General features: G+C 43.3%; 1 protein-coding gene across 2 annotated transcripts in view; it reads right to left on the reverse strand.

Moving 5' to 3' along the window:
• Positions 1–23,170, reverse strand: part of Tdrd7 (tudor domain containing 7) — a 69,047-nt gene that overhangs the window by 1,170 nt on the left and 44,707 nt on the right. For both annotated transcript variants that reach the window (XM_048419899.3, XM_048419900.3), the window contains exons 10-16: positions 21,176–21,378; positions 18,438–18,572; positions 16,505–16,591; positions 14,112–14,246; positions 11,405–11,515; positions 9,094–9,596; positions 5,444–5,604 (exon numbers count right to left, since the gene is read on the reverse strand). In XM_048419899.3, coding sequence (XP_048275856.3) covers positions 5,444–5,604; positions 9,094–9,596; positions 11,405–11,515; positions 14,112–14,246; positions 16,505–16,591; positions 18,438–18,572; positions 21,176–21,378 — 1,335 coding nt within the window. The remainder of the gene's footprint in view (positions 1–5,443; positions 5,605–9,093; positions 9,597–11,404; positions 11,516–14,111; positions 14,247–16,504; positions 16,592–18,437; positions 18,573–21,175; positions 21,379–23,170) is intronic.

Below are 23,170 nucleotides of genomic sequence, written 5' to 3' on the forward strand. Positions count from 1 at the left end.
GAAGAGACTGAACCACCCTCAGAATCAGTCAGTATGGCAGGAATGCTGGAGAATCAAGACCAGGAATTTAAAGAAGTCTGAGTGAGAACTCAGAGTTTCAGCGGAGGAGACAGGCTATATTTAAGAACAGGATGGTGCTGCTGAGGTACCACAGTGGAGAAGGGTTTGTTCAGCATCCCTGGGGTCTGGGGTCCATCCTAGGCATGAAAAGGAGAAAATGCATAATTTCCGCAGAAATATGGAAAATTTAAAAATATGAAAAAGAGGAAGGAGGGAGGGAGAGAGGAAGAGAGATGGATGGGTAAGGGAGGGGAGAAAGAGAGAGAATGCTGGGAACAAGGAAAACACTGAAAGAGAAAAGAACTCATGCTGAGCTCAGCTCCATAGGGTCAAGGAACTTTGACATCCAGGATGTGGCAGCAGAAGCTTCAGAAACTGAAGCAACGAGATGGCTGGAAAGGAGACCCAGCATGGAACTGCTAAGAACTGGGACAGCTAGGAAGGTGTGGAGATGAATGTAGTGGGAACCAGGAGAAGACAGGGGACAAAAGCAGCTCCTGAGCAGGAATGACAACCTCAAATCAGGGTCACACCAAACACAAAGATGGTAAACACATCGCTGCACACACCACATCCGACCAGTAAAGCTGTGAAAGGAGCCAAGGAGGGAGAGCAGCTGAGGTACAAAGACCAGACTTACACCCGACACCAGAAGCCACAGGAGCAAAGAGAATGAAGTGCTGCGAGGCGGAGCAGCTCACCCCTTACAACTGCACACCCTGCTCAGGTGGCCCTGGCCCTCCAAGGGCAGGAGCAGGCCTGACAGCATTTCCCAGGCATGCAAGGCTCCTGGGGGAGGGCATGGAGGGAGAGAAGAAAAGAAAAACAAAAGAGGAGAAGGAGAAAGGGACTCTTGGACATAGAAAAACTGGTGAAGTCTGCTGTGAGCAGGCTGTTTCAGAAGGAACGAGGAAAGACCTTCAGAGAGAAAGAAAATGAAACAGGTCTAAGCTAAGACAGGAAAAGCATCAGGAGGCAAATGCATTCTTTTGTTTGTCTGTTTGTCAGACTATGTCTCTCTATGCAACCCAGGTTGGCTTTAGACTCACAGTCCTCCTGCCTCAGCCTCCCTGGTGCCCTGCTGGGCTGGCTACTCTTACATGTAACTGATCCAGTGGTAAGTAATAGTGTGCTCCAATTACTACCATCAAACTGATTATAAGCAAAACAAATGGCTGCATTAATACATGGGGAGAAGGAAGAAAGAATTTTGCTATAAGATTATTTTGTTTTATGAAGTTTGTAAGGTATTAGTACTAACTGTGAAGGAGAATATCATTATTTAAAATTAGCCTTGAATGCTGGGGAGACAGCTTAGTTGGTAAAGAACCTACCACACATGAACGAGAACCTGAGTCTGTACTCGCAGCCCTGATGTGAAAGCCAGGTGTGGGGGTACACTGTATAACCCAATACTGGGGAGATAAAAGGCAGGTGGACGGATCCTTGGAGCTTGCTGCCTACCAGCCTAGCAGAGTCACTCAGCTCTAGGTTCATTGAGAGCTCATCTTAAAAGACAAGGTGGAGAGTGACTTCATTGAGTCTTTTGAGGAAGACACCTGACATTGTCTTCTGGCTGACAATGCATACATGTGCATGGACACATATGTGCATGTGCATACACATACATACACACATACACACACACACACACACACACACACACACATCTTGTACTTGGGAGGTAAAGGGAAGAGGATTAAGGATTAAAGGAGTTCAAGGTTATCCTCAGCTGCACAGTGAGTTCAAGGGTAGCGTGGGCTACAAATGAGATCCTATCTCAACACACATACACACACACACACACACACACACACACACACAGTAGCTGTAAATGTAGGTGACAGATCCCAGGGCAACCACTGACAAGGTCCTCCTTTTCTCTTGTATATAGATGCACAAACATGCATGTATATAAATGTAGAGGCCAAAAGTTCACATGAGTCGTCTCCTCTGCCATTTGCCATCCTGTTCCCTGCACCAGAGTCTCTCACTGAACCGAAAGTCTACTGATCCCCATTAGATGAGTTACCCAGGATTCCCTGTCTCTTTCTGAAGTTCTGGGACCACAGGTGGGCCGTCAAGCCTACCAGGCCTTTATGTGAGTTCTAGGAACTGAACTTGAGTCCCCAGGCTTGTACGGAAGTACGTTATCTACTGAACTACCTCCCAGGCTAAAGCCAGTCTTTAGAAAAGGAAATAAAATTGATGTGTTAAAGCAAGAAGATGGACACCTATAAAATGCTTAACTAAAGCCCAGAAGCCAGCTAGGCATGGAGGTATGCACTGGCAATCCCAGCACTGGGAATCTGAAGACAAGACTATCAGGAGTTCAAGATCAGCCTGGGCTACATAATGACTTTGAGGTCAACATGGGTTATGGGCGACCTTGTCTCAAAACACACAGACAGACAGAGTGTGGGAGGCAAAAATAAGAATGATGAACAAAGTAATTAGAAAACTAATAAATGTGGTGGCCATTAATCTGGCTATATTGATAATGACACTGTATGTATGGGTACCCATGTAAATGTAGGTGCGACTGTTAACGTGGAGGTCAGAGGGTACAACTTTGGGTACTGTTCCTCAGAAGCCACCTAGCTCTTATTTCTTTGAGACAAGGTTTCTCATTGGCTTGAAACTTGCTGAGTGTGCTGAGCTAACTGGCCAGGAACCTTCATGATCTCTACCTCAATGCTGGGGTTACAACGAAGGAGCCACCAAGTCTAGATGTTCTTACACGAGTTTTGGAGATCAAACTTGTGCTGACAGCAAACACTTTACCAACTGACCTACCTTCCTAGTCCTTAACAATCACTTTAAACATCATTGGTCTAAGCACATGACTTAAAAGAGATGATCAGAGTATATAAAAAAGCAAGACCAAGTTATATGCATGTAACAGAAACTTAACTGAAAGACACACAAAACACAGGTACTGGGATGGAGCAAGTTATGTCATGCAGGGACATATGACAATGATCATGCAGGGACATTCATTTGAGAAAGAGCAGATTCAGTGTGAGAAAAGTTATCAGGGACAGAGGACAATAATGCAGTGGCAAAGGCTCCTTTTCCAGAAAGAATCAAAGACCCTTAATGTGGATATACCCAATATCACACCTCACTCCAGGCAAAACTGACTAGAGCTGCAATGCAGGAAGAAACAGATGAACCCACCATTGCTGCTGAGACTTTGCAGTCCCTGCTAGGAACAGCCAACCTGGGCTAGGGAGGTGGCTCAGCAGGTGACATGGAAGCACAAGGATTTGAATCGCAGGCACTCACGATGAAGCAAGCCAGTGATTCCAGCGCTGGGAGGGAGGGACAGGAGGACCCTGGGGCTTGCTGAACTTTACATCCAGTGGAAAGGCCTTGACTCCAGACACCAAGGCCGGAGCAAAACAGGAGGATGGCTGACACTGACCTCTGCTGTCCAATAAGCACCAACTGGTATGGCACCAGCCCCTGTTCTACCTGTAAACACACATACATGCATATGCACATACATACCACACAATCACACACACTGCTCACAACATATGCATATTCACCACACAGTCCCCGCTCCCCCATGTACAAACACACACACACACACACACACACACACACACACACACACACAGAGAGAGAGAGACAGAGAGACAGAGAGACAGAGAGAGAGAGAGAGACAGAGACAGAGAGAGAGACAGAGACAGAGAGAGGATGTGAGGAGGCATACAGACCCAGCAGGACACACTGAACTCAGCACTATAGTACTGGATGTAAGCGACATCCACAGGCCACTTCATCCAGTAGCAGCAGATTATAATCCTCAAGCTTTCCATGGGGTCATATTCTGGGACATCAAACACACTGGAACAGTTCAAAACAATAAAAACCACAAAGGAATTCAACAGAAGGCTAACAGGGAAAATCCCACAATATCAAGAAGGAAGAACATGATTCCAATGGACATACAGGCCAAGAAGAAACCCCTAAAGGGAGTTAAAAATATTCTGAGCTAAATGAAAATGAAAACTCTGCACATGGAAGGTGTGGTGCACAGCAAGCGCAGCGTTTAGGGAAACATTCACAGCACCGTGGGTTAGACTACAGAAAGCCCTCAGAGGGCAGCTGGAGGCCCTGCTGGGTGGCGGGGACACTAGGTGCTCATCCCTCAGAGAGTTCTCTTGGCAGTGAGAGGCTGTATTTGACAAAATGTGCTATTGGCTAAACTTGGGCGTTCAAAGTGGAAATGAAGAAAAAGTAAACAGTAAGTCTAAAGAAGCCAACGAAAATTGTAAGTCCAAAGCAGACTGACTAGAGGCCACCCTACACATAAAGCACTGGTTTTGATTTATCTTCAATCATCACGGGAAGCTGCTTTGAGCCCTAGTAGTAAGGCCGAGAGAATGGCAAGTATTTCACAATGAGACCTGCCCAGCCTCCCACCAGCAGCTGGACAGCAGCAAAGAATTCATACATGCCCTTGTCTGCACAGGGACAAATATCCCAGCACAGAGGATAGCTACAGAAGGCAGGGTATAGAGAGCCCAGGGGAGCCCAGGTGTCTTGCTGGCCTCCAGGCCCTCTGCTCAAACTAAGGGGCCCCAGCAGCTGCTTACAGGGGAGTCACATCTGAACTGCTTCTCAGAAGAACATGGAAGATCTCATTAGACAACACTACAGAGTGTGTCACTGTACAGCTACTAAATAAGCATGCCAAATGTCAATACATGGTAAAGTTATGTATTTGTAAGCTGTGTTGTGATGCAAACAGGAAAGTCATTTGTCCCTATGTTTTGTGATTGTGTAATGTTCCACTGTGAACACCTATAGTTTATGCAGTAACTTTGGCATAAACAATTACACTTTCTACTTCTTGGTTATTTAGGTTCTAAGTTTCCACTGCTTTTTTGCTTGTTTTCATTACTGTCCACAGGAAATACTGTTTAAATACTGTTTACAGGGAAATTCTGACTCAATGGAGTGCTTTACACCCATTAAAATAATTAACAGAGGCTAGGGGTATAGCTCAGCTACAGACCTGTGCTTGACATTGGTACAAATGAGATGCTGGGTTCAAGCTACAACTCTGGGGGGTGGGTGGGTGACAACTAGCCCATCTAGGACATTATATTACCCCAAATGGGAAAACTGTAAATGAGGAAAACCAGGAGGCAACCCTGTAGCTGTCCCTGGACTGCAGCTTTAGAAATATTATCAGGCATGTAATCAGAGTCAGAAGCATTAAGATGACTTCCACCACGGGCAGGATGGTACTAGCACTAAAAAGCTAAAACAACATGCAGAAGGCTAACTAGTGATCCTGCACTTGTTAAGAACCTAGAATAGAGGAGGGTTTAAACTCCACTACAGCAGAGTCACACTGCAGAATTACCTGCAAGCTGAGCGGTGACCGCCTGGAATGGCAGCTTCCGGAACACATCCACTAGGGGCTGCACTTTCCTTATGTTGACTAGCTCATGCTTGCCGTAGTCCAGCTCATACACAGACACCAGCCCATTGGTCAGGATTCCTTTTAATAGCACCCGGTACCACCTGGAAGCACATTGGATTGAAAAGAAAAACGGCCGAAGTCAACACCCATTCCAAAGAGAAGCAAGCATTACAGGGTACATAGAAAAATCAGTCATGGGAGCTTGCAAGCAACTGTGGCTGCTTTCTTCAGAGGTTACCACTGCCGCTGTGCTAGTCCTTTGACAGGCCACTCATTCTGAGGTTTACAGGCCTCATGGGGGGTGGGCCAGTGACTCTTGCACTGTCAATCATCCATAGGCTGAAACAGATACCATGGGGCTGGTCGGGACAAGGCAAGGGATCCCTTCATCCTGGAGACACACAAGATGGCCACATTTGTACATGATCCGTGTCTGCAAGAGGGAAAGGAAGATGCAGGCGGGATGAGTAGAAGCCCGAGAGCTGCCTGAGGCGAGAACAGAGCGGAGCTGAGAAGACGTAGGGGTTGGAGAGAAAATACCCCATGAGGCTCCAGTAAGGGATGATGCAGGCATAGAGGACTCGGCGGCAGGCTGGGGAGGGATTCAAAGTTTTGAACAAAGGCTATTTTAGGGTGTTTCTCCCTTGGGTCCCCTCCCATTCTCAGTTCTCTCTTATCCTCAACAAATGTATGTTTGCTCTGTTTAAAACGAAAAAATTTGAGGCACCAGGGGCTCTCCCAAAGGATTCGGGTCCAACTCCCAGCACCCACATGGCAGCTCACACCTGTCTGTAACTTCAGTTCCAGGGGACCCAATGCCCTCTCTGGTCTCTGTAGGCACAGATATATATGCAGGTAAAACATGCATGCACTTAACTTTTTAAATATTTTTTTAATTAAATGAAAAGAAAAATTGATTATTTGAATTATCCCATGCAAAAAAAAATGTTAAAAATCAAACAACCCCACAAAACCCAGCTTGCCCCTAAAATAAACAACCTGCAAAGGGCAGTGGGGCACTTAGTTTGGCTAAAAGCACCAGAAATTCACATGAGTGTGTTTTTCTTCACTGGGTCTGGGTCAGTAGTTAAAATGATAAAAACAAAACAAAACAAAACAAAACAGACTTCAAGGCGAACCTATGAAGGACCAGTCTAAAGTCAACGATCTCAACCGTAGGAAGAGGGCAGTTCCATCACAGCTCAAGGCAAAGCATCTACAGATGTCTTAGCAACTGAACCACCTACTGGACTTGCCCTCTGGTGGCAGGACCAGGCATTCTCTGCTTACAGCAGCCCCAAGGTGAAAACACAGCTAGTAGCCTACGATGAGGCCAGTTGGGGGCAGACTCAAGATGCAGAAGGTAAGACTGCACCAGCCTCAATAACTGGGACCCAGAAAGGATTCATAATAAGTACCTGGGGTTGGGAAGCCAAGCACACCTTAATGGAAACCCCTGGCCCATTGTCCTGATGTGGCGTCACTCCTGCCTGAGCCTCGGTTACTCATGTATAACTTTTTTTTTTGGTTGGAAGCATCTAGCTCAATACTTGACATTACAACAGACACTCAGCAAGTGACAGCCACTATCTGAAGATAAGCTGAAGGAAAACTGCAGAGCTGACTGGAGGGGGCATTTCCTGGTGGTAATGCCAGGCAGCCCATCTGTGGTAAGAGACAGAAGGGGTCCAAGAAATACATGTGGCTTCCGCCAACAGCATCATCTTTAGGCCACAGGGGACAAACGATGGTGGTCAGTGCTCCCAGTCCACTGACTACAGACCAGGAAAAGGTTCAGGCAGGAAGTGGGGGTGTTTCTGAGGAGCTGAACTCTGAAGCCAGGAGCTTACACAAAAGCTTGGTTTGGACTAGACATCAATTTCAGAGCAAACATGTCCCAGTGTTAAAAACACAGATGCTGGGCCTTTCCCCCAGGTTTAGAATCAGGCTGGGTGAGAAAGGAGAATCGGGGCTTTTAATGTTATTTTCAGGTGCTTCTCTTTAAGAGATTTGGAGACCATGACTATTTTAAAAAAGTGTCAAATTCCTATGTGTTAGTTTATAGTTGGGAATAAGATTCAGTAGTCCCAGTCTTTAGAAGCTTTAAACACTTAACACTGATTAACTCATGGTACTTACAAAAACAGATTCTTACTATAAAATATCTATTATCCCTGAACATTTATCTGGCTAAAGACCACAAGTCCTGGGACAGAGTTGCCAACAGGCACAGCTGGGGGCAAGTGGGGAGATAATCCCCTCCCCCAAGGCAGGCCTTCCCAACACTAATCATCCCCCTCCCCCACGACAGCTAACACAAGGGCGGTTCTGACTATAAATTATTCTGTTAGGAGTCCTTGTTGAGACAGAGGTGAATGAATTGAGTCAAGCCGGGTCAAGCTTCAGGATGACGCAGGCTCGTGATTTTCAAAGTGAGCGCCATTACTTTCACATTTTAAGAGTCAAAACTTGGCTTTATTTCCTCCCATAAAAATGACATTTTTCTATATGCCTATGTTTACTACCTTAAAGAAAAAATTATTTTGTGTAAAAATTTAGCAGTTTGATATTTTAAAGTGTGTGTGTGTGTGTGTGTGTGAGAGAGAGAGAGAGAGAGAGAGAGAGAGAGAGAGAGAGAGAGAGAGAGAGATTTGTGTTCAGCATTAAGAAGCTTGTCTTCCCTAAGGCGGCTCTTGGTTTCCTAATACTCCAGGGCATGAGTGGGGAGCTTGTGCTCCACTGGAGCAGATCCAACACAGCCTGATGGATCTGGGGGAAGGAGGGATGGACCCAAACAGACCCCATGAGGGCCCAGGGGCAGTGAAACAAACAATGAGTGTCATCATTAAGAAGGCGCCACAAGTGCCAGGAAACAAATGACAGCACATGCTGGGCACTTGGGCATCTTTCAACAGTCAGCTTCTTCCCAAAGACTCTCTTACTAAATAATCAGAGGTGGAAACAATGGTTTATTATTGATAATACCTATTATCATTTGTAACACACACAGATCTGGGAACCTACTGAACTAAAAGGGAATGCTAACTATGCTTTCCCCACGAGACAGATTATCACTCAGCCATAGCTGTTTCTGAGAAATGTTTAGTACAGAATATTAGTTTTGAAAGAGCAAGCACAGCACTGTAACAGCATTATCAGTGATACAAATTCACAGACGACACTGGAACAATTTCAGAAGTGGCTTAACAAATAGTGTCTGGAAAGCTGGTTTCAGTTTCTTAAGATTTTTGTTCTCTAAGTTTTCCACAATAAACATTTAATTTTAAAAAAGTCATTAAATAAAATCAAGAATTACTTTTTGAATAAAAACATTTTCTCTGATAGGAGAACAGGGTAAGCACCTAACACTTCATTTTGTGCATAAAACTAACAAAAAACGGTTATTATATATAAATGTTTTATATAAATGTTATCATTTTAAACATGAAAAAATGTGCACAACTCATCAAATCCACATTTCACTCAAAATTCTCATTTGTGAAGGCCAAGTCTCCCTGGGGAAACTAAGGACCCTCATGACCACTCTACATATTCTTAGCTGAGGAACAAAGGCCCCGCCCAGGACCTACTTATTCTCCACTTTGGCAGCATACACTTGGTCTCTCTCCACCGCTATGTGGCGCTCCTCAGACACGCTGTAGTAGAGGATCATCTCTTCCATCAACACTTCCAGCTTATGGATCTCCTGCCAAGGCTGGATGACAAAATGGCCTGGGTGACAGGCCACGGGCACATACACATCCATGTGTTCCCCTGACTTTGACAAGTGGACTGGAGGGGGCAGTTCCTCCAAGGAGAACGAGCTGGTGTGGTCCAGCAGAGGCTTCCTGATGACCTCTGGGTGGCTCTTTCTGAGACCCTCTCCAGGGCTGCCCGGTGCAGGTGTGTTGCCGTTCCTGCTGCCAGGCGAGCTAACCGCACCAGACACGGCACTCAGAAACACATCTTTCTGATGCTTCCACAGGTCTGCGTTTGTGATCTGCCGGTTAATGCTGCGGTGAGGATCGGGGAAGTTCTTAGGAGTAAATAAGTACACATATGCGACCCCCTTGGTTTCATCCACTTTTGTAACCTTTGGAAGATGTAAAAAAAAAATTTAGAAAACCCATGCTGATACTAAATTCTGAGAAACAGTTATATTATTAAACTTATATATCAAAGCAGAGTATTCTGTAGAACAGTAATTTATGGTAAGATGAATGACCTCTCACAGTCTAATGGGTACTGAGGCAAAACATCTCTAAGACACCAGCAAATCTTATGGAAATAACAACTGGAAAATAATCCTGTAATGTAAGAAGTGGCTGCTGCCACTGAGGGGGAGAGAAGTACAATGTAGCATATTAAATCTTTAAATTAATGACATTCCAAAATCTAGAGTTGAACGATACACTGAGCTTCCATGCACTTGCCAGCCATCCTCAGCCATAAGAGTCAGGATGATAGCAAAAGATCCAGCAGGAGTCCACTTTTAGACAGCAGAGGACTCCAGGATGGCAATTACCTGGGCCCTCAGGTCCTACTTCTTTGTTTGGTCCTAGTAGCTGCATCTTCCCTCCCCAGTTACACTGAAAAGTCGGGGGGTGGGGGAGAAGAGAAGGACAAATCCACCAAAGGAGACACCTTCTGACTTCCCACGCATCCCTTTTGCCAGGGCATGTCCACATGGGAATACCATGCAGCGGCCATTAGGATAGCACCATGGGTATCTCAGAGTCTGGGCGACTTAGTGATTCTCATCAGCTCCTTCATGTCTTAAAAGGACAAAAACGAGACACTTCAGCCTACCTCTATCATCTACCAAGAGGACACAAAATAGAAAACAGGAACACAGGCAGGAAGAGGGGTAGAAGCCAAGAAGGCACCCCTCTAGGACAGTTGATTTTGAAAAGTGTGTTCTCTCAGTGAGATGCATCTATTTAATTTTATCCTTTAATGTCTACTGAAATATTGACTGTAAATCATTTTGGTATTTATGACACAGAAGTACCATTAAAATTAACCATTACAAAATACTTTTAAAGCTAAGAGTGACGGCATCAGTCAATCACAGTAGCACTTCAGAGCATAGGCAAGAGGATTCTTGCAAGTTCCAGTCCGGCCAGGGCTACAAAGAGACTACCTCAAAAGGAAAAACAAGTAGTAGTTTTATTGTGTACCCAACTCTTGGTCTTTATGAGTAGGTGAGAAAACACTTACTATTATGTAATAAGTGAAGACCAAACACAAGGCATAATCACGCAGTGGAGCATGCAATGCATATGTTACACAGCAGCAGCATAGACCCCACAGGCACAGGGACAGGAGGGCCAGAGCTGGGGGAAATGACTTAGATCTTTGGGAAGTAGCTGCTCAAGGGATTTCAGCTCTACATTTACATACAATAATACCGTTTGTATGGGTTTAAGAGCTAAGAGAAGTATCTAATGTTTTTCATCCTAGAAATTCAAGCAACAAGCTAAAAAGCTTCAGGAAAAAAAATGGGTAAGCACCAGGGTTAGCAGTGGATGACCTGTCCACAATCCCCAGGGTTAGCATGGATGACCTGTTCATAATCCACTCTTCTTTAGGGAAAGAGAGTCTATTTATTGTCATATACATTTTTCCAGAGATATGATCATGAAGTTGGAATCAATTTAATTATTTTTCACTTAGCAAAACTGTAGTAGAGAATCAGGTACCTCTGCTACCTTATTAATAATAGGAGAAAGGGAGTAAATAATATAGGAGATGGGGGTAACTCTTTAAATAGAAATTAGTCATTAAATATCTTAACGCTACATGTATAATTCCCCTCTGAAGAACAACATGTCTGGTGTGAAGGTGCAAACCCTGAGCTCTGGCTCCCCCCAGACACCCAGACCCCGGGAGATAACTAACCTTAATGCTGCAGTCCGAGCAATTCAAAACAGAATCTCTTAACCAAAGAACAGCATCTGGGGTCCACATGCCAATGGACTGCGGAAGATCGGCCAGGCAGCACTTTATAGCCTGAAAATAAACAAATACAAAGTAGTGTGGAGCAAACACACCATCTTAAAACAGGCATCACAGGCAGCATCTGTCTCCCTAAAGCCAGATGCTGCGGCAGACAACAGCAGTCACAGTTTTGGTCTGCTATCTGCTGTGCCACCTATTTATGTTCTACTGGTTTTTTATTTTATTTTTTTAATCCACCCAGGGGCCAAGGGGCTTGTCACCCCATCATCCTTCTGGTCTACCATATTTTGTGCTCCATTTTATAGATGATTAAATAGCTCAATAGAGCAGCCTGTAGGTCACAGAGTCGAACAGATGGGACACTTGCAACCACCTGGTTTCACTGCAAGAGTCTCAAAGGAAGCTTATTTACTTCATTTAGCATCTATTGAGATACCCATGGCTGCTGAGCACCTCCTGCAGGAGGCAGAGACAAGGATAAGAGAGGATAGATACCTAAATCTGTAGGTACCCAAATGCCTCTGTTCCCCTGGTGCTTCCTGGCTTCCCAAGCTACTGCAGAAGGTCACAGGAAGGGGAGTCTCTCAGCCATATGGGAGAAAATCTTGTGACAGGCATGAAAGCTATCCCACACCCCCTCCTCAGATTCCTCTTGTTCTCTCTGTATTCCCCACCCCATCGTGCGCACCCTCCCCCAGGCTCTAAGCCTCTGTCCCTGGAAAAGCTGCAGCTGATAACCAGGCCATTCAGAGTGGAGAGAGCACTCTGCAGGGCCTGTGGGCAGAGGCATGAGGGAGGGAGGCAGCCTGATGGGCTGGTGCACAGGTAAGTATAGGTTCTGCTGGCAGGAAAGGCTCAGCAGCCTTGTCACCAAAAGAGGGCACATACTAAATCAGATTTTCTAAATGACTAAAATAGATGCTAGAAATAAACACTTTACTGAGAGAAAAAATATTTTTTAAAATCCTGGCAATCTATTAAAGTTTAATTTTTTTTGTTTTGTTTTTGAGACAGGGTTTCTCTGTGGCTTTGGAACCTGTCCTGGAACTAGCTCTTGTAGACCAGGCTGGCCTCGAACTCAAGATCCTAACTTGAGATCTGCCTGCCTCTGCTTCCTGAGTGCTGGAATTAAAGGTGTGCGCCACCACCACCTGGCTCTATTTGAGTTTAAAATATATTAAACTTGAGAACTGAATACAACCTTTTGGATTTGCTTGGGGAGATAGATGTTAACTAGAGGCTGGGCAAGCTGGCCTTAGGGGATCTGCAATGAGTAGTCATCACACTTATCAAATAAGGAATCTGGCAAAGATTAACAGAAATAAACAGGTGTTTAATGCCTGTTACATACAACACTGCATAAAGAAGGGAGTACAATGTGACTTTTAGAGAGGCAGTCGGAGGCCTGAAGCCCCTCTCTCCAGCCAGGGAACCTTGTCACTATGATCCGGCCCTAGGTGGACATAGCCATGAGGAGACATGGAGGCCAAGCTGTGTCACCGCAACAGCAGCTCTCAAAGGGCTGTGGACTTCCAGTATTGTGCTGCATACTGAGAGGATAAAAGGCATTCTTCTCTATAACTGTCTGTCAGAAAAAGCAATGGAGACTCGAGAAATGCTAAAAGTCACGCTAGTTACAGCAAACCATGCTGTCTATGCTAGTCCTGAAGGTGGAGGTGACTTCGAGAAAACAGTAGAGGAGCATTATGTCATCCATTCTGTTTGCTGTTTTCTGAGACCAGATCTCATGGAATCCAGGCTAACCTTAAACTAACTGTGTAGCCAAGTATGACTATGAACTCTTGATCCTTTTGCCTCTACCTCCCTAGTGCTGGGATTACAGAAGTATGCTCATCATGCCTAATGCAAATTAATATTTAATATAACATAATATTCAATCATATTATTTATTTACATAGTATTTATATATTTTTAGATAATTTATATATAAACATTTCATAGAATATGCAATATACTCAGCTTATTAATATTTTAACAGAATATTAAGTATTTAATAGACTACGACCATTAATATTTAATAGAACACAATAATTAATTATATATCATTTATGTATCATATACTAATTACTTTATATAAATATTTAATAGAATATAATATTTAATGAATAGAATATGCATTATATTCCTGTAAAAAATCCTTTATTTCTTTTCAAGGTTGTCAGAGCTTCTTAACCATAGCAAGGTCTATAGTGATTCACAACTATCACCCGAATGTTCCCTAAGAGGACAGGCGATGGGTGATGTAATCACTCCCCTTTCTCATATGGAAAATGAGTATATATAAACACATTTCCAAAAGAATGGAGAGCCAAATAAGCACTTACATATACCACTGTGGCAGCGTGTGGAAGCTGGCTAGCTAGATGTCAGTACTGGAGTGCGATTGTTACAACAGAACCTCTACTGACTTGGCACTCTTGAAAACAAGTGTTTACAAAACAGTGGTCTGTAAATGTGAGCAGATTTCTCTAATTCAGCCAAATTCACGCCTAAAGATCAGTAAACATTCACACTCTCTAATCCTCTTACACACTGAGACTCTGCTCATGAGCATGATCAGGACTGGCAGGGTGGATCAACAGGCAGGAAGCTCTTCTGCAGACCTCCAGGCCGAGGCAGGTCATACCTGAGGGGGTATGGCAAGCATTTCCTGCAGGAACCGAGGGGGGATTTCTCTGAGCTCCGATACTTTCACGGATGTCGCATTGCCAGAGTCCAGAAACTGAACGTCGAGTGCCCGGCTGCTGTGCACGTTTGTGATCTGCAATGAGAGGAGCACTGAATAACTTAGGTCACAGAGGGAAGACGAACACACTGCCACCCATACAGCGCTGCAGGTCCCAAACTATCAGCTTCTCTTTTTAAAAGTATTTATTAAATACTCAAGACTACAGTATGGAACCTTTCTTCTAAGTCAGTCAACACAGAACAGTACTGACCAGCAACCACTGTAAGAACACCAGTGTCTACTACATCTCTAGTTCTTTAATACTGCTAATTAGTCAACGCTATTATTAAAATATTAAAACATGTAGGAAAATTCTTCTATCCTAATAAGAAAATAAAAGCATCAATAATTCAAGATGGAATTTTACCTGAAGAGGGAAAATGTTTTGAAATCATATCATACTTCACAGTTTCACTATAAATCTAGTCATTTTTAATCATTGCTGCTAACTGAAAAAAACTGAAGCTCAAAAAGTCAGAGGGATAAGATAAAGTCCAAATTCATGCTCAGCAATAAGGAAAACTACATAGAGCCCAGCAATTCTTGTATAACTGTCAAAAACAAAGACATCACTTAATTTTATAGAATAAATATATAGTATATTTTATTGCTAAGTATTTGTATACAGACTAAGGAACACTTCTGTCCAACACAGCAGAAATTTAACAAAAACACTCAAATTGTAAGAAAATTTACAAAATGACACTACTCTTTAGAGTCATAAAAATGAAGACCAACTAGCAGCACGTTGGAGGACTTAGAGAAGCATGACAGGTATACCTAATGGAGCACCCAGACTGGATCCCAGGGCAGAAAAGGACATGATGTCACAATGTGAGAAACGACAAAATCCTGCACACTAGTTACTTGTATTTATGTTGATTTCTGGTTTGGGAATCAAAGACTGGTTATACAAACAAGATGCTGACAGGGAAGTGGGGCCTCTTTATATTACCTTTGTTAACTCTTTTTTTTTTTTTTTTTTTTTTGGCTCTTTGAGACAGGGTTTCTCTGTAGCTTTAGAACTTGTCCTGGAACTAGCTCTAGACCAAGTTGGCCTTGAACTCACAGAGATCCACCTGACTCAGCCTCCCAAACGCTGGGTTTAAAGGCCTGTGCCACCACTGCCCAGTGAATTATGTTTTAAATTAAAAACAGATCTGCACATTTGCATATTATCAACTAAACAACAAAGCTTTAAGAGCTCCGTAATACCATGCTGAGCATGTGACACGTGACCTATGTCACAAACCCTGGATCTCAGCCTTCAGGGAACACCGTCACACCAAAGCACTGTGCTTTCATTAGGCTAGGGATGGCTGAGCCCTACTAAAAGGGAGGGTCAGTACAGTTAATCTGTCTGCTGAAGCACTGCTTACGTATTTCAGAAAGCAATTCGCTGATTGTTCTCATCTTCTAGGTTTGCTTTCCTTGTTCTCAGAGTACGGCACACAGGAAGGTGCACAGTGAAAACAGACCTCACAAACATTCATGGGAACAGTGGGGACAGCTGTATGCCAGTGCTGGGCCATTCTTCTTGCTGCATTACACAGCATGGAAACAGACTACCGCAACAGAGCTGTCTCACAAGGAGTGAAAAGCATGCTTCAGAAGATTAATGCTTTGACAGTATTTCCATAAAATTTAAAGAAGCTCATTTAACCATTTGTGTGTGTGTGCGCGCGCATACATGCATGAGAGCACAACGTGCACATATACATGTTGAGACCAAAGGCTGATATGAATATTCTTCAATCACTATCTTATTTTTTAAACAAGGTTTTTCCAATGAATTCACAGCTCACTAATTCAAGCTCATCAATTTAGCAAGGCCACCCCAGGGTTTCTCTACCTTCCCAGAGCTGGTGTTACAGGCACCTGCTACTGTGCCTGGCTCTTTATGTGGGTGCTGGAGACCCAAATTTGGATCTGCATGCTTGTACAGCAAGCACTTTATTGACTGAGCCACCTCCTTAATCTTATTTTTTAATATGCATATTCTAAATACATATTCATCTTTATAGTTCTAGAATATATATTCTATTGTATATGTAATATATAGCAAAGCTATAGGTGCAGCTATACATATACTAAAAACATAAAAAAATTCAGCTGCTGGCTTCCTCAGAGCAGAGGCAGGAAGATGAGACTAGGAGCTCAAACCATATGGCCATCTTGGCTGTCAGAAACTGGTGATGAATCCAAACATTTTTATTTTACTATTGATAAAATCTGTTCACATATGTGAAACACTTAAGAATAATGTTTACAAGTCAAGGGACTGATTTTACCTCCACTCGTAGCCATTTTCCTTTGCAATGAAAGAGGCAGATCTTCCCACAGAAGGGCAGTGAGATGAAGTACTCAGAGGTCATGTGCTATGAGACAGAAAGGCAGAAACAGCTCTTACTCTCAGCAAACACGGCTGCAGCACTGGAGTACGTGGAGGCGTGGACTGTTTACCCACGGGTGGTCAGGCTTCCTTTCCTCCCCAGAAACAGCTGCAGCAGACAAGTTTACCATGGAGCTACAGACTCTGCACTCTGCTCTGTCAGGCTTGCTAGTACCAGTTTGTTCACAGACTGACACTTAAAGTGCCTTAAATGTCAGCAGGGTCGCTGGGGTTCATGTGGGGCTCTGACTCCACTAGTGCACAGCAAAAGGGCTGCTGGAGCTGACCAGGCAGAACAGACAGATGAAGTAAGAAGGCCAGGTCATGTTACTATTCCATTTCTTTTTCATTCCAAGCTAAGAGTGTTATCAGCACAGACATCAGTGCCTGTGAGATGCTAACAAACGGCAGGGTTCTCGTCAGCCCCTCTTCTGCCCAGCCAACACTCAGTGTCTTCCCAGGGCTTGCTGTTCTGGTGACTGCTGCTAGTCTCTTTGGGCAAGGACTCCCCTTGGGCAGCAAAGCACTAGAAAACGTGGAGTGTTCTACAGCATCCAGGGTTGGTTATTAGGACAAACAATCCTCACAAGATTAGCCTCTCTAGGGTTAGCCTATTTTCCCAAACTCAAGCAATAAATGAAACTTTACATACACAGAAACATATGACATATATAAAAATATATACTATATATACTGGTATATAATATTTTGTTATATTATATTGTATTATATTTATATAATATAAATTGCATGTAATTTATATATTTTTATTTTTAATTATTTAATTTTAAATTTGTAGACATGTAATGTATTCATAATTATATAATTAGACATGTATTAATATAATAGTATAATATATAATTTATATACAATAAAATATATAAAATGGCATCTCCAACATAAAGAAGTAAAGCTATATATTTGATGTCTCTACTCCAGACACCATGAGTAAGAGTTAAATTGACTCACTGTATACTGTAGACTACATATTCTATGGACAAAACTAAAAAAGGAATGCAGAAAACTGACAACTGTCTCTATCCCAGTGGTTTTCAACCCATGGGTAGCAACCCCACGGAGGACACATATCAGATATTTACATTACAATTCATAACTAGCAAAATTATAGATATGAAGCAGCAACAAAGTAATTTTATGGCTGGGGGTCACCACAACATAAGGACAACTGTATTAAAGGGCACAGCAGTAGGAAGGTTGAAAACCACTGCTCTTTCCTAAGGGAGGGGAGTAGCCAACTAGCCAAAATACTACAAAGCTAAACAAAGTAACTTGAGGTGTTAGACATCCTTTGTGGTGAAGTGAAGGGTTCCCCATTCCAGGGGTGACAGGGCTGAAGCAGAAGTCTGGTTATCTGTAAACCACAGCACATTCTGGATTACAATTACATCGTATTAGTGACTCAAAACCTCTGCATGTTCTGAGTCAGAATGAAAGGAAGGAGGATTGAACTGCAGAATCACATTTACGAGCCGGCTCTCCTCAACAGAGAGCTTGAGGGTGACGCCTGATAAGCTGGCTCCTGCGGGTAGTCACAGTCAAGCTGTGCTCAGGCCCCATCAGCTGCCTGTCCTACGTAAACAATTCCACTGCTGAACACTTCATCCAGGCCAGGCACTGTGACTATCTTCGTGATGGTTCACTGGAACACACAGCTGCACTTTCATTTCATAAAGCAGGAGAGGGAGTTTGTCAAGTTTTCTACTCACCATGTAAAGCATCGACCTCTAATTATTAACAGTTACTTAACCTAATGCACTCTGAGCCCTGCTTACAGTCTGCGGCTCATCTCGGGAGATGGTGCTCCACCATACCTTGCAGTGGAAGTAGTCCTCCATCTTATGCAGAAGGTCATTGAGTTTGTTCAGACCCTTGCATGGCACCTGGCAGTAGAGTGTTCCGTCGGAGCAAATGTTAGTCACTTTGACATTTGTGTACATGGCATCCACCTGGAACAAGCAAACACAGAGACTGTCTGAGAATATATGCTTGCCTTTACCTCTTTATGCAGTTACCTGAACAGCCCATTCCATTTACATACTTGTGATGGTTACTATATACAGTCAACTTGACAACTCTGAGAGCCACAATACCTTTGAAGCATGTATGAGGTGTTTCTAGAAAGGTTTAATGAGTACCTATACTTCAGTGTGAGTGGCTTCATCCCACAGGCTGAATTCCTGAGAAAGAGGAGGAAGTGAGCTGAGCCCCAACAGGCCATCATTTCTACAGAAATGATGCAGAAGTATGCGAGGGGTGCCCCACCTGCCCACAGTGACAGCTTCCCTGCCATTTTGGGCTGTATCCCCTCACAGAACGAGCCTATAAATCCTTCTTCCCTTCAGTTGCTCCTGTCAGATGTTGGGACACAGTAACAAGAAAATGAACTAATGTCACATTTTAAAATCCTTGAAGTTAAAAGACATCTAGGCAGAAGAAAATTAATAACTTACATGATACAAGTGTCATTTGTGTCAGGCACAAAAGAGACATTCCCTAAACATCCCATCATCCTGAAGGCTGAATGTGTTCTTAACTGGCTTATTGTCTCCCAAGAATAAAGAGTATTCTAAAATCATACTTTTTTGTCGGGGGACTTTTCCTTGGGCCACCAAGCTCACAAATGATGACACGATTGTTATTGTTTTTAAATCTCAAAAAATCCATTCCATTACCAGTCTGCTTTATCTTTTAGTTTCTACTGATGTGATAAACACTATGACAAAAGCAACTTGGGGAGGAAAGGGTTACTTCACCTTCATGATTATTGCTCATCATTGAGAGAAGTCAGGGAGGGAACTAAAGGCAGGAACTGAAGCAGAAGCCATGGAGGAATGCTGCTTATAGCCTGGTTCTTCATGGCTTACTCAGGCAGGTTTCTTACACACCCCAGGAACACCTACCCAGGGGTGGTGCTACCCACAGTGAGCTCGGCCCTGCCACGTGGTCAAGCAAGAAAATACCCCTGCAGGATAATCAGATGGGGGCATTTTCTCAATTGAGAGTCTCTCATCCCAAAAGGCACTAGCTTATGCCAAATTGACACAAAACTAGCCCTTACAATGGGGTACATGAATTTTAATCATTTTTAAAATCTATGATCAACATAAAGATTTAATCTTGACCATTTTTGTGGCCAAATCACAACATATAAAAAATAATTCATAGTCCTATTTTGTTAAAAGCCTAAACATTTTTATCAAGTTTTTAAAATATTCTTTACTACCCACCCTATTCTTTCAGTTGAATATTCTATAACTTGTTAGTTTGTTCATTTATGTCCTACGGATTTAAAAAATGTTCAGGCTAACAATAAATATTTTCACGAATGGAATTTTTCCTTATGCTTTTTAATCTTTACAGGAAAACTCCATATAAAATTATTTCTACTGCAGAAACTGGAAAATAAGAAATCTAATCCATAAGAAATAATTACTAGGACCAGCCTGTCATTGTCCATTTACTCCCCTTGCTTGCTTTTTCCCTAGTAAGGTGATGCCATTTCCCCTTCTTCCTCCCTCCTTGTTTTTCGAGTTATGTGGTATCAGTTATTTGTCTAAAATCTTTAACTTTCTTTTCTGATGTTCTTCTCTTTTCCCTCATTCACTCTTTTTCCTTTTTCTTAAGTGCATGTGTGTGTGCAAACATGTGTGCTTGTATATATGTATTAGTATGTAAACTAGAAGTAGATGCCAAGTATTTTCCTCAACATTTTCCATCTCATCTTTTGAGACAAGGGCTCTTGCTGAATGGATGATTTGCGTGCTGAATCCCAGCATCACCCTGCCTTTGCTCCCAAGAGCTGGGACTCTAGATACACACCACAGCAGCAGGGTTTTTGTTGTTGTTTTGTACTATGTACAGGCTATGATGGAATTCAGGTCCTCCTGCTTGTATGGTAAGCACCTTCCCTGCTCCACAATGTCCCCAGACCCTGATGATTTACTTTTGTAGGAGGCATGAAGGGCCTTGTGCTCACAGATAACCACTAGGGAAACCAGGAATGTTAAGCACGCAGGGTTGTCTCTTTAAAGTAAGAGATATATAACCTGTTTTCTGCCCACAAGGTTGGAAATGGAAGAAGGCTGGTTAATAGCCTGGTAACCTCTGTGCTATCCGTATGGCAAAGCCACACTGGCTCCCCAGACCCTTACCTTGAGCCTATTTCTCTCAATCAATCTATAGAGCTATCCTCCCCCAGACTCTCACCATGAGCATTGTTTGCTTTGAGTCTGCCTTCTCAGTTAATCTACAGAACCTATCTTTATGGACAATGCTACTTGTTCTTTACAAGAGTTTCAATGCAGTTATGTTGTAAGTTTTGTTGTGCACATGGGACTGAATTAACTGTCACCAGGAAACTTTTTTCCAAATTGTGATATGTTTAATGTACCTAAAATAAACAGATTCTCAAGGTTTGAACCAACACTGCTACTGAGTCGTGTTGAAACAGACTTCCTCTTGCCGCTCTGCAGGCTGTGGTGTCTGTTTGTAGAGGACTCCCACATACCCCCACATACTTCACACTGAACAGTGACCACCACAGTGGTACCTGGAGATGAACTTCTAGAGATTTGTCACAGATGGCCTTCAGGCAGGTGGCATTGATATTGATATCATCTTCTCCTGAGGTGTCATACAGAACCACCAGGGGGATGTCTGACTTGTCGAGTATCTCCACAGCGAAGATCTTCCCACATGTTAATGATTCGACCACCTTCACGAGGTCAGGGTCATCATTCAGAACCTCCAACCCTGGAAAACAGCAACTGCTTTCATTTCTACTTAGTCACAGAAGCATCATGGACAGACAGCTTCAGTGCCTATATCGACCACTTGTTGACTTTCCAATGGCAGCTTCATTTCCCAGTCTTCTTTACCTTACACATCTGTAGATAAAGGGCATGCCTCTTTAAGAGACACATTAGAGCAGTCACTCTTAAGGTAAGGAGACTGATGACCAAGCAGAGCTTTATCACAGAAGGAGCAGCCTGCAAGTCATATGTAAATGTGGATGTAAAACAAGAGACTAACATGAACAAGAACCTGTAAATCGTGTACTTTTTTCTTCATTATGCTTCTGGAATTTTTTAAAAATTTATTTATTTTATATTTAAATAACATTTTTTCCATTTATTTCACATACCAACGAGGTTCCCCGCCCTCCTCTCCTCCAGTCCCCTCCCCTTTGGCATCTACTCCCCCATCCCATCCACTCCTCCATCTTCATTCAGAAAGGACAGGTCTCCCATGGGCTTATGCAAGCGCAAGTGAGGTGTATCAAGTCAAGGCAGAGCAGGCTTCCATTTTCAGTTAAACCTGCATAGCAACTTTCCTTATAAAATTAACATGTATTACTAAAAACCAAAATATTCCCTTTCCTCCCCTTTTCCCCCCTTTTCCTTCCTATCCATCACTCACTCTGAGGACACCACAGAACCTCTGATATATCAAAGGAAATTGATGTTCCATTCAACACAGGCATCAGGTACAATGTCACTAATTACTCTTTCAGTTCTTTGACAACTGGAATTCAATATAACGCATACACGGCAACTTTAAGTTCATCTACTAAACTAACCTAAAACGAGCACCCCATTTCCTGTAGTCAGGGCCTCCTTCTCTACTTTTCTCTTTGACTTAGCTACAAGGCAGACTCCTGCTCTTCCCACTTCAGGACTCCTAGTACTGGAACTCTCCTCACCCTTTCAGTCAGCATCCGGACTCTTGGCCTGCACTTGCAATGTACCCTTTCCAGACCAAAACCAATTTCAGAGCTTTTGATGGGCTCTTCAAAGCTCACTGGCCTTATCCTCAGACTCAGGCCCTTCAGAGACATAAGGACTCATCCTTGTTGTGGGGACACTGCCCCTACACCCTTTCTTCTTTTTTCAGACAGGGACTCACTCTATAGGTCCACACTGGCCTGGAACTGACTATGTAGCCTGGGCTGGCCTCCAATTTGAGGTCTTAGACTCTGAAATGTTGATATCACATGTGTGAGGTATTTCTGTAGAGGGCTCATTTTCACGTAAGAACTATGAGAGATGGCTCAGTGGTTTACAGAGCTCCCATCCTTCCAGGGGACCCGAGTTCAGGTCCCAGCATCTACACTGGGAGGCTCACAATTGCTGGCAACTCCAAGTACAGAGAAGCTAATACCTCTGGCCTGTATAGTCACAGCCACTTGTCTACATGGGGAATACAGGCATTTTATGTATGTGTGTGTGTACATACACACACTCACAGGGAGAGAGAGGGGGAGAGGGGAGCAGAGAGAGAGAGAGAGAGAGAGAGAGAGAGAGAGAGAGAGAGGGAGGGAGGGAGAGGGAGGGAGAGAGAGAGAGAGAGAGAGAGAGAGAGAGAGAGAGAGAGATTTTAGAAAAAAGAGTTATGATACCTTTTAGAAGTACAAGCCTCCTTGGTACAAGGCCTAATATCATTAATCTTATTGTGCCTTCCACATCTTATTCCTAGTGCCAGCCACATGTGCATATTCCTATGCTTCTGTAAAGAGGAAGTATGTAAGCACCAGGACACAACCCAG

Source organism: Myodes glareolus, chromosome 16 (genome assembly GCF_982192425.1).
Source record: "Myodes glareolus chromosome 16, mMyoGla1.1, whole genome shotgun sequence".
NCBI lineage: Eukaryota > Metazoa > Chordata > Mammalia > Rodentia > Cricetidae > Myodes > Myodes glareolus.